The sequence below is a fragment of the Clinocottus analis genome, unplaced genomic scaffold (assembly GCF_023055335.1).
Source record: "Clinocottus analis isolate CAN_PGR_092001 unplaced genomic scaffold, fCliAna1.0.p SCAF_19, whole genome shotgun sequence".
Taxonomy (NCBI): Eukaryota; Metazoa; Chordata; class Actinopteri; order Perciformes; family Cottidae; genus Clinocottus; species Clinocottus analis.
In genome coordinates, this window is record NW_027175920.1 from 2,254,473 (window position 1) to 2,265,165 (window position 10,693).

The 10,693-nt window shown below is 48.3% G+C and overlaps 1 protein-coding gene across 1 annotated transcript; it reads right to left on the reverse strand.

Moving 5' to 3' along the window:
* Nucleotides 1–250: 250 nt before the first annotated feature.
* pmp22b (peripheral myelin protein 22b) lies at nucleotides 251–7,405 on the reverse strand. The gene is made up of 5 exons (XM_068583670.1): nucleotides 7,265–7,405; nucleotides 6,538–6,628; nucleotides 6,204–6,297; nucleotides 3,295–3,435; nucleotides 251–2,628 (listed from the first exon to the last, which is right to left on the reverse strand). Exons 2-5 carry the CDS (start codon nucleotides 6,613–6,615, stop codon nucleotides 2,468–2,470), a joined length of 474 nt encoding a protein of 157 aa, XP_068439771.1. The 5' UTR covers nucleotides 6,616–6,628; nucleotides 7,265–7,405; the 3' UTR covers nucleotides 251–2,467.
* Nucleotides 7,406–10,693: the final 3,288 nt, after the last annotated feature.

The window sequence follows — 10,693 nt, forward strand, 5'->3', positions numbered from 1 at the left end:
TCAATCAGGTTCAGGATGTTTTTGTGAGTTTAACCAAACGTCCTCTTGCAGAAGATGCTGAAAAAGATGCAAGAAGAAGACCAGCGATCATCTCCCGGAGTAGAGATGTTCTGCAGCGCCACCTGCTGGCTCCCTCCTGAACAACAGGAGGTTTATGTTGTTGGTGAAGGTTTGATGGATTTATGTGTGTGGGTCATGTGACCTACGAGGCCGTGCAGCGTTACCAAAAGAGACCAAACGAGCTCCGATCGTGGTGGTAAGAAACATCCTTTAATGGGTTTTAAACTCAAAAGTATAGCTTTGGAAGTTTTAGGTGTAAACACGGCGTAGACATTTGAACTCTCCGGACGGGCAGTCGTCATTAGAGGCCAACTCTTCGAACTCGAACCCGATGATGATCTTGCTTTGAACAACAAAAAAAAAAGAACAAAAAAAAAAAAGGAACCACAGCAGACAAGCGAGTGTAAGCTCTGAATTAAATGCTTTAATTCCACCACAACACGGCTCTGTTTCGTAGAGGATGTCACAGGAGATGTCACGTGGAGGGCAGACCCTTTCGCTTTTTTTTTTTTTACAGTCCTGTTACTGATGCTGAGAGAGAGAGAGACACCCATGACACCGAAACACTAGCTGCGTGTTTCGAATGGCTGCCGCCGTGGTGCCAACGTGCTGTGCCTCCTCCTCCCCCCCTACAGTGTGTGTAACACAAGTCACACAACTGCATTTGCAACCACATGCACACGGCATTTGATACGGTGGAGTACGGAGGGACACGGGCTCGACTGGAGGCCGCACACAGGCTTTTATTTTTACGTGCTGCGCGTCGCGTTTTCAGTCTCTGGCAGTTTTTCCCCTCCCTCCTTTCCCCTCCACCCTCCACCCGACATTTGGTGCTTTCGCAGCGGAGAGATGTGCGTTTTCTTTTACAGGCAGACGGCGTTACAGCCGAAGAGTAGTCTGCATGCGTGGGGAGCGTTAGCGTGAATCCAGTCCCTTGTCACAGTGGAAAACACAGTATTAGATAACGTGAGAGTAAGTTTTTTTTATTGAGTAAGTGAGTGTTTTGTTTTTTTTTAGGCTAGATTCTCATCGCCGTCTGTTATGCAGCATTTTTTTTTACACAGAAGAAGAAGAAGAAGAAGAAGAAGAAGAAGAAGAAGACAACAACTCGTAGACGTCGGTGGGCAAAGACGGCCGCGTGTCAAACTTCAAGTATTTGAAACAGACAAGTTGTGTCATCACTGCAAACCTCTCTGTCCTTTTCATAACATAAAGAGTTAATACGACATACCCCCCCCCCCCTCCCCATCATCTGATATTATCTTATATGGCTTCATCTTTCATTCTGGTAATATCAAATGTGTATTTTTTCCGAGGCTATAAAGCCCCACGGTGTTATTTCCTTTAAGGTTTTCTACTAAATAGACTAAATTTGGCTTCTTGAGGCTTTTTAACAGCCAGAATGGGGCGACGATTAAGGCAAAAAAAGAGCTAAAATAGAGACTATATGTAATAATTTCACTGTAATCCAACTCTTCACAAACCCGCCGAATAATACTGACATTCTACCTCGATTGCATCAGTGCACCACTTCCCCAAAACTCAGTTATTCATTTTACGGTCGCTCGATGAAGAAAACTCGACTGCGTTCCCTCCGAGCCGCGGACCGACTCTTCCCCTTCAACGAATGGCTGTTTGACTCTAACAAGAACAAGGTAACTCTGTTGTAAATGACTGCTATCGGTAATAGGAATGATAAATACATAGCACCATCTTTTGTTGAAAATAAGAAATAGAAAAATACTGAAAATTAAAAACACTGAGACTTGAAAATTCACAAAATAGAAAAGGACCAAATCTATATTTCCTGGCTATGCTACATCCAGGGATGTTACCACTCTGTTTTTGTTGTTGTTGTTGTAAAGCAAGCCCATCAAAACAAACAAAAAAACTCCTTTCTAACCTATTTCTATACATGCACTTTGGTTAAAATACTTGAAGTAACATTTTGTCTTTCTTTTTTATTTCTTTGGGCCGAAAAACAAAAAAGGCGACGAAAAAAAAGGAAAAACGCGACAAAATGGCATCTAATTATTTCATCATTACGAACGAACATTGAGGCACTTAATCAGCTAAAACAAAGCTCATACACGTATCCATCGACAGAGCAACACAACAACTATGTACATATATGTAAAAAGTGTTATAAATAGGTTTTAAACCATAGATACTATATACATCTTTTAACTGAGACAGTATTGGTTGGTTTGCTTGTTGATTTTTTTTGGTATTACCCCCCTCTCCCTCTCACTGTGATCTGGTTGTGTTGGTCTGGTACTCTTTAAAACATATTATTTTGAAACTTCAGAGTGGTGACTGATGACGCTTGCAGTGGGGCAAGGAGAGGAGGGGGAGGGAGAAGTGGGGGAGGAGGTTACTGGGAACACTGGGATGGAGCGACGGCGGCTCATTCTCGCTTCCTCAAGATGACGTAGATGAGTCCGCTGATCAGCGCCAGCGGGAAGGCCACCCACGCCAGGATGTAGGAGTAGCCGAAGGCGTCGGTCCCCGGCACCCACTGCGGACTCATCACCGTGTAGATGATGGCGCCGCTCATCACGAACAAACCTGCGAGGGAGAGAGGGGGGAGGGGAGAAAGGCCGGCCATCATCACCCTGCTCAAATATCACATCATGTGCTCTCCGTCTCGAGCCCCGGGCCGAACCCACGGCTTTTTTTTCTCCACCTCCCGCCACAATACATCGCGGCGCCATCGTGCTTTATTGATCCCCCGAGCCGGCCCCGCCTCCACCCGGCCAGACGACTGGCTCGACGTGTCTGTCGGCGAGGCGAGGACACGATGGACACGGTGGGCAGTGGAGTCGCTCCCCATAGACGAGCCGGAGCATCAAACCATTAGTACGCTGGCTCCGGCTCTCTTAATCGAATTCTCCGCCCACAGTAGATGCAGCGGGGTCGGCTGCTACTGCTGCGTCTGTGTGGGATGCTCAGACTGATGCTACGCTCCACACAGGAGTGCTAGAGAGTCATGAATTGGATTTTTAAGCGCTTGTTTGTCAAGTAAAAACAGCTGAAAATCATGTTTACAACCATTTCAGGTGTTTCCTGCTTGTCCGATCAAGATTTTTGGACATGATCTTCACCAAAGACTCCGAATAAACCCCTCAACTTTTACATTTTGTGTTGGCACTCGCCAAAAAACCTGCGTTATAACGTCTATCTGGTCTCGACGGGCTTGTGCGGACATGTCAGTCAGAGGGTTATCGAACTCACTGGCGAGGATCTGGAAGGTTCCAGTGATGAAGAAGCGTCCGCCCTTCTGCAAAGTGAAGAGCTGGCAGAAGAAGAGGAAGAGAGCCAGGCAGCTGAAGATGATGGATAGGATCATGAGGGCCTGGACCGCCTGGATCCACTCTGCAAGTGGAGAGGAGGGGGAGGAGAAGGGAAAGGGTTGTCAATAACTGACCCGCAGTCATCATTAGCAGCAGCATCACTCATACACGACATTGACTTTAACGAGCGCGACGAGAAGGAAACAAATCAAAAAAACAAAGCCGGCTGCTCCTATCCCGGCTGAATTGGAGCGCAGTAATGTTTCCTTCTGGGAATGTGTAATGGATCCACAACAATGAAACCCAGGTATCCTGTTCCTAAAAGCTCTGCGCGGCCCCCCTACGACTAAATGCACCGCATCGATCGCCGCTGCTCGCCCACCGAGGCCATTAACCCATTAAGGCACCTGTGTGGGAGCACCATCCCCTCCGTGGAGTGTGTGTTAGGGGAGCGCAGGTCATGTGTGTGTCCGTGCCATCGAGCCAGGAATCCCAGGATTTCCAAGCAGGGTCTATTTCTTGTCTGAGGGTTATTCAATGCCGCCTCCCCGGCCTCTCGAGTTTCCCCCGCTCGCGCTCGCGCTTTCCCTTCCCTTCCTTTCCCTTCGCCCATAACAGCTCTTCTTCTCTTTCGCCCCCCAGCGTCTGCTTTTTTACCACCGCACTGTCGCGCCGTAAAACAACGTCGCCATGGCACACGGGGGCCAAAGGTCAGCTTGTGCTCTGGCAGCCGCCGCAGAAGTGCACTCATGTGGGGCCTCGAGCGACGCAGAGCATCAGCAAATACTCCAGACAAGCCGGATGACATCAGTTTTATGAAAAAGGGGGATTTTGCTGTCGGTTACAGACGCTTTATCTCCAACCTTCTTCTTAGTCGTCTCGCTCTATGTGAATGTTGTGGTTCAACACGGCATGAAAAGCGTCGATTGAACGCCGCAGGCCGACACGAACGAAACGCGTCGTCGGCCTGCAGCGCTTTATCGCTCGACTGTCTGTGTGGACGTTTCACGATATAGATTTTTAACGGCATCCTGAAAGACGGCGAGACGGGGCCGGAGTCGAGTTACGCACAATAACAACGCTCCAGCCTGTTCCTGATCGGATGAGATATGGGAGGGAACACGAGACGCCGAGAACTCTCCATCCAGCCAGAGCGACGTTTAAATCCCATTATGATGATGATGATGATGATGATGATGATGATGATGTTTTTCAGGTAATAAACGCTGTGAGAAACGGGGGAAATGTTCCCGCGCTATGAATAGCTCTGCCCTATAAATACAGACAATACATTCCTGCTTTCTGATCAATCCTTCCTTCCTCCAGCAGGCCAGTAGGAAACAGTGACATAAGGCATTTCCTAGCAGGAGGCGCAGTTCAAGGGCTCAGAATATCACTGATAAGAATGACTCCTATTCAAAATATCTATTTGTAAGCCGCGGTTTATCATCGTGGCGTCACAATGCTCGACTTTTCCCTCGAATGCCAAACAGGAAACGAGCCGTCGGATGATGTTTTTTCTCGCTTTTTATTCGGAGACCAGACACCCCTCTGGGCTGGGAATAGAAAATAAAACTGCTGTCGTGTTTATGTAGCGAAGGCCCGCCGGGGGGTCACAAGACATTCTTCCCCATAGCTAAATTTAGAGTGAGTAAATTCTCTGAAGGAGTTGTAAGGAAGTGAGCATCTCTCACTGGGGCGTCGCCGTGTGCAGGAACCAAAGGGGGAAAATCAGAAGTATCAGGAATGCCCTCAAAGTATATTGATTAGCAAAAGGGAGGGGGGGGGGGAGGGGGGTCCATCGAACGGAGGAGTCGGCCCCTCCACGTAAGAACGGGGCCCCTATCTTCCATCTCTCGCAAAAAGCCCAGAGCCCGTCATATCCTTGTGTAAACACCGTGCGTCAGCGCGCTAATGCGAGCAAGTCAAACAGACCGGCTGCGCCATGGAGCCACATGGCAGGCGCTACACACACACACACACACACACACACATACACACACACTAACTGGCTGAGCGTGGTTCATTCTAGACGGATGACATCACCCCGGCGGCTCCTGCAGCTCTGTGACGGCACATTTTTAGGAGCAAAACATCGAGCTGTTGCAAAAAGTGTTCATGTTGGGACGACGGGGATCGTCCTCAAACATGTGGAGGTGGCTGTCTTCATAAATCTGCAACGCCGCAGCTGCTGCTGCTGCTGCTGCTGCTGGAAACTAACACTGTGCCACTCTGATCCGCCGCTGGGCGTGTCCCCTCCCTGCTCGCCATCAGGATGCTATGTTCTGGATGAGGTGGCCCAAGGTCTCCCCGCACACACAGGCATGCATAGATGTGACAACTTTAAATACTCTCTGCAGCCCCACCCTTGATCCTCCACAACTCCCAGGCTCCCGCCTCGCCTCGCCTCGCCGCCGTGGACTCCCCTGACACGGGACCTGAATATGGACATCACACCACGACTATTTATACAGCTGCAGCCTATCAGCTCGCGGCCTGAAGGCGGCACCGGCACATTCTCTGCCCTAGATGGCACCAGAGTCCCAGAGGAGGCCCCCGGTGGCACACCCACACCATCAGCAACAGGGGAATGTCTGATTTCAGCAAGTCATTTAGACAAAGTCCACCCCCCCCCCCTCCTCCCACACACACACCTAATATAATCAGTGTGTAGGCGCTTTTAAAACTTGTGACCATGTTTGCTCGGAACAAACGTGAAAGGGGAGAAAATCCTGTGTCGAGGCGTCGGAGCACAGCGGTGATTTAAAATGTCCAATAGAAGCCGTTGAATTGTAAATAAATAGCAGATTTATAGGGAAAAAGAGGCAAAAAATCAGGCAGGGGTCTGACCTCCAGTGGATGCCGGGTCACAGTGGTATCCTCCATTGGCAGTCGAGCAGTTGGTCCAGAGGTCTGAGGTGCCAGTTTCACCTGACGTCCAAACCTGGTGTCAACAACATACAACTCAGTCAGAAACCAGCTTCACTTGCACATTAAAATTACTATTAAAAAAAACACTAGGAAGTGTCTTTAATGATGGAGAAAAATGCTTTATCGTTCTATGAGCATCAATTGGGAGGTTGTTTTAAGTCCATGTGTGTTCATATTTAATCCGTGAGATTACATTCCGATTAAATTGATCTGAAGAAAGACCATAAGAGGCACAAAGGACAGTTTTACTCACGCTGACAATTGTTGACACAAACAGGAGAACCAGACCAGCGACGTGCAGGAGGACGATTCCCAGAAGAAGGAGCAGCATCTTTACAGAGGAGCTGGGCAGCAATGAGAAGAGGAGACGGTCTCTGTCAGTATGTGAGTGTGTGTGAGTGTGTGTGAGTGTGTGTGTGGGACATGGGTGTGTCGCTGCAGCACGTTCAACACGGACAGCCTTTTAGAGAAAGTTCATGATATGGCATCGTGCGCATTAACTACAATAAAACCACATAAATGAGAACGCCATTGTTACGAGATTACACACGTGGGGGGATTTTTATTTACATTAAAGTTGAAGTTTGAACTTTAACGCTGATTTCAATCCACGTTTCTGTTTTTTTATTCACTCTAACTTAATAAAGGTGCTTTAAAAGATCGACTCTTTCCAGATTGTGCCCTTTTTCCGTGACAAACCCTAAGATGGCGTTAACACGCCGGCTTGTGTTATCAACAAAATGGAAACAATTTGATTAAGAGGACATTAAAAAAGCAACAACAACGACTTAATTCATCAAATCAAAGTATTTCTTAGCGACCAGAAGGGCTCAGCCCTCCTGTCCGGCTGCGTAATGGAGCGGCGGGTATCCCATAAGCAGCAAAAAGCGCGTTTCCTCCTTAAATCCGCGGGACAAACAAGACAAGAGAAGACAGACGGAGCGCAGCTGGATATGAGAAAGTTAATAAAGTCCACTTACTGGGAGCGGCGAGCTTGTATTTCCACAAAAAAAAGAGAAAGAGAGGAAGAGAGAGAGAGAGGTTTCAGGATCGCAGGAAGCAAAAGCAAGTGTTCCCAAAAGAGTCCAACAGCGGTAGTCCCTCAGTGCTCAACGTCGCTCTCAGACTAGATTGATGCCAGCGGCTGACGTGCTGTTATAAAGTGTCTCATTATGGGAGAACAACGCCCTTCGTGCGTCGCTGCGTCATGGAGTGACCCTCTGGTCCGCGGCCAGGTTTCCCAATATAGACGTGCCATGCGTAATAGCGCACGGGTTGCCTTAGTTACTAACTTGCTGTGTGTGTGTGTAGTGACCGGACGGATGATTGTTTGGCTGTTGTGGAAACTGAAATCAGCTTTTGAGGATTCTTTTCTACTTCTTTCTGACTGTTTCCAGCGTATTTTTCTTCTTCTGTTCTTACAAATTGTTCTGCTCTTCCACGTCGTTGCTCCATAAATATAGAATATGCAAATATATTTAGCAGAAGTACAGTAGATATTGTTCAATGAGAACATATGTGAGTGGAATACATGAGATAACTTGCTTTTTTTAAAGCACGTTGTGTTCATCAAGCCTTTATAGCGCATCACAGTGAGAGAAAGCTATTTTTGGACTTCATCCAAAACATTTCCCTGTAAAAAAAAAAAAAAATCAGCTTAATTACGTTGCCCTGGCAATTATGAACACAAACATGTAGCAGCGGGGTGTAGTGGTGGTCTTTTCCCTCTGGTCGGCATGCAGTGGGCCTGGTGACTCACAGTGTGTGTGAACGTTGGAGTACGGGTTGAGCCCCGTGTGAGCGATAGCGTCTGGGGCTTTCCTCTGCTGGACGTGACTCACGTCCACCCTGACCACGATGCTCACATGCCCGAGGTCAGCCCTTTTAAACATGCCACTAGCCATGTGTGTCGGTGTTGCAACGTATCAGATTCCAGAGAAAAGAAAGGGAGCGGTCAAAAGGGTAAATATTTGAAAAGTATGAGTTGACTACCTTATCTCCTCCTCCTCCCTCTGGTTCCCCTCCCTGCATACTGCGAGGCATCATTTACAAATACAGTAGGAATTTTTATGGGTTCCTGATACGTTCATAAGTCATCAAACGCATGAAACATACGCGTTTCGCTCTCGTTGGGAGCTGAGAGGCCGTCCGACCTCAGACAACCCCTCCCCTGTCAGCGTGCACTCTCTCCACCACTTAAGCTCACACTTCCTGGACGCCTCTGCATGCGTGTGTGTGTGTGTGTTTTCACACTCGCGAGGCCTCTTTGCTGCGCTCATGTCCACCAGCACACGCACATGAAAGAGGACCGGGGGAGGGGTGTCCGAGCTCTCGTGCTGCTCGGTTATCACCGTCCAAGTGCCGCTCTGTCTGACGCTCTGTTGTCTGCAGCCGATATCTGCTTTTTGTGCAACTCTGCTGTTTCCTGCAGAATCATTAGGTCTTAACCTCCTGATCACGAGGGGTCGACCGGCCTGGTTGTACGGTGACCTGTCGAAGGAGAACTCTCGTTTAAAAAGCGTCGAGCTCACCCATCCCTTATATGTCAATGTTTGTCAAAGACAAGACAATCAGCGTGGGCTGAGCGGACACGGGAGTGTTACGTTTACTGCCTTTTGTTATTGAGGCCGGGAGTCGAGGGAAAGAGAGAGAGAGCCGCATAGCAAACACCCAAACCCCTCCCGACCCCTCCACACACACACCTCCACACACCTCCCGAGATACTGAATAAAGTCACATCTGGAAGGCCGTCTGATATTTCACCTCCGCCGTTAAATCGGTACGACTTATCTCCACGTTAGCGCGGCAGACGGCGAGAGTGCATACCAGAACCGTAGATAGGACCTCAGTGGAGAGGTGGAGGGCATGAGCGCGGAGAGTAGACGTGATCCAGTTACAGTAACTCCATCCACATGCCAGCGCAGGGAGGGTGGAGGGGGATGGGAGAGTGTTAAAGCAGATGGGCGTGCCCACGTGATGTTTACGTTCCGACCAATTCAGATCGGAAGAGATGAAGAATCGTTGGCGATGACGCGGCGAGGAGGCCCCTCGTCATTCACGCCGCCGCTGAGTTTTAAAAACACTGCGGCAAGGCCGCCGTCTCTCACTCGATTGCCGGTGCAATTAGCCTCGTCTTGGCTCCCAGCACCCACAGTCCATTAGCCCGGGATGAATTAAGCGTCTCTTTCTTCACAGCAGCCGTTTGTTCAGCTCAGGATTGGAGCGTCGGCGGATCCGGCCGGCCGACGCTCCTCGTCAGAGGTCACATGGGGTGAAGGAAGAGGCCTTCGTCTGCGTCTCCTCTGCCTTCTGTGTGTCAGATTCAAACAAGTCGTCGGTCAAAAGGCCGGTCAGCGTTCGCGTCCTGTCATCAGCGTGCAAAGTGCCGCCGTCTGGTGAACCGAGCCCCTTTTAAAATACACTGAATACACAACAGATTGAGAGTAAAGACAGTCTGTGGGGGAGTTGTTAGATAATAATGACATGGTGGACAAAAGTGAAGGATTTCCCTCTAAAGCCCGACAAAGCCAAGTCATTGCGATGTTATTTCATCCATACGCTCATGAATTAGTTACTTCAATCTAATACGAAGCCTAAAATCTCCCGGTTTTGGGGAACATGCCTGTGATTGCATCACTCTGTTGCATCAGCAAAAATCTGGAGCCTCTCGAAGAATCGGAAAAAAGGCCCCGTGTCATTCTGACGTGACTTAAAGTCACACGGCCGTGATGCGCACGACACCGCGTGACACTCAATGTGGAAATGGTAATAAAAGAAGCGGTAAGGTCATTGGTGACATGTGGGGAGTGGATGAAGGGAAACTGCAGCTTTTGACCGGCTCTATTTTTATGAAGCTCTTCTTGTTCCTCCTGCTGAAGCCACATTTATTAGATTTGATGCAGACCACAGCGCAGTCATCCTCACCCCACGATGATTCAGCAGGAAAGACTGCAGTACTGCTTCCTGACTCGTGTGTCGCTCTGTCGTCTTTCTCTCTGTGGATGCTGCTCCTACAGATTCTTACTGTTTATGACATTAACATTTCTTTATGTGGCAGATACTTTTGGGTGAAGGAAATATTCCTGCTTATTTCAAGACCACAGATTCATTCTTACTCAACTCGTCAGTCTTCATATCTTCATCCTCCTACATTACTCACGAGCAGAGGTCAATTTTTTATTAGAGTTTGGGGAACTAAATTATGGAATAACTTTTCCCACCTAACAGAGAAATGTCCGTCCATTAAATGTCTCAAAAGTTGCCTAAAAGAAAGTCTAATTGCTGTTTTGTGAGAGTTTTTTTATGAATCAGTGTTCACACACAGACTCGATATAATTACATTATTTTTCTTTCTTTTCTTTCTTTCTCTTTTCTTTTGTTGTCTATCTTGTGCATTTTTCATTTTATGT

Bases quoted from the DNA above. Each gene is read 5' to 3' on its own strand.
- pmp22b (XM_068583670.1), bottom strand. From the start codon at position 6,615: ATGCTGCTCCTTCTTCTGGGAATCGTCCTCCTGCACGTCGCTGGTCTG. The intron at 6,298-6,537 runs GTGAGTAAAACT...TGTTGACACCAG, and splicing joins TTGTGTCAACAATTGTCAGC to GTTTGGACGTCAGGTGAAAC. The intron at 3,436-6,203 runs GTCAGACCCCTG...CTCCACTTGCAG, and splicing joins TGACCCGGCATCCACTGGAG to AGTGGATCCAGGCGGTCCAG.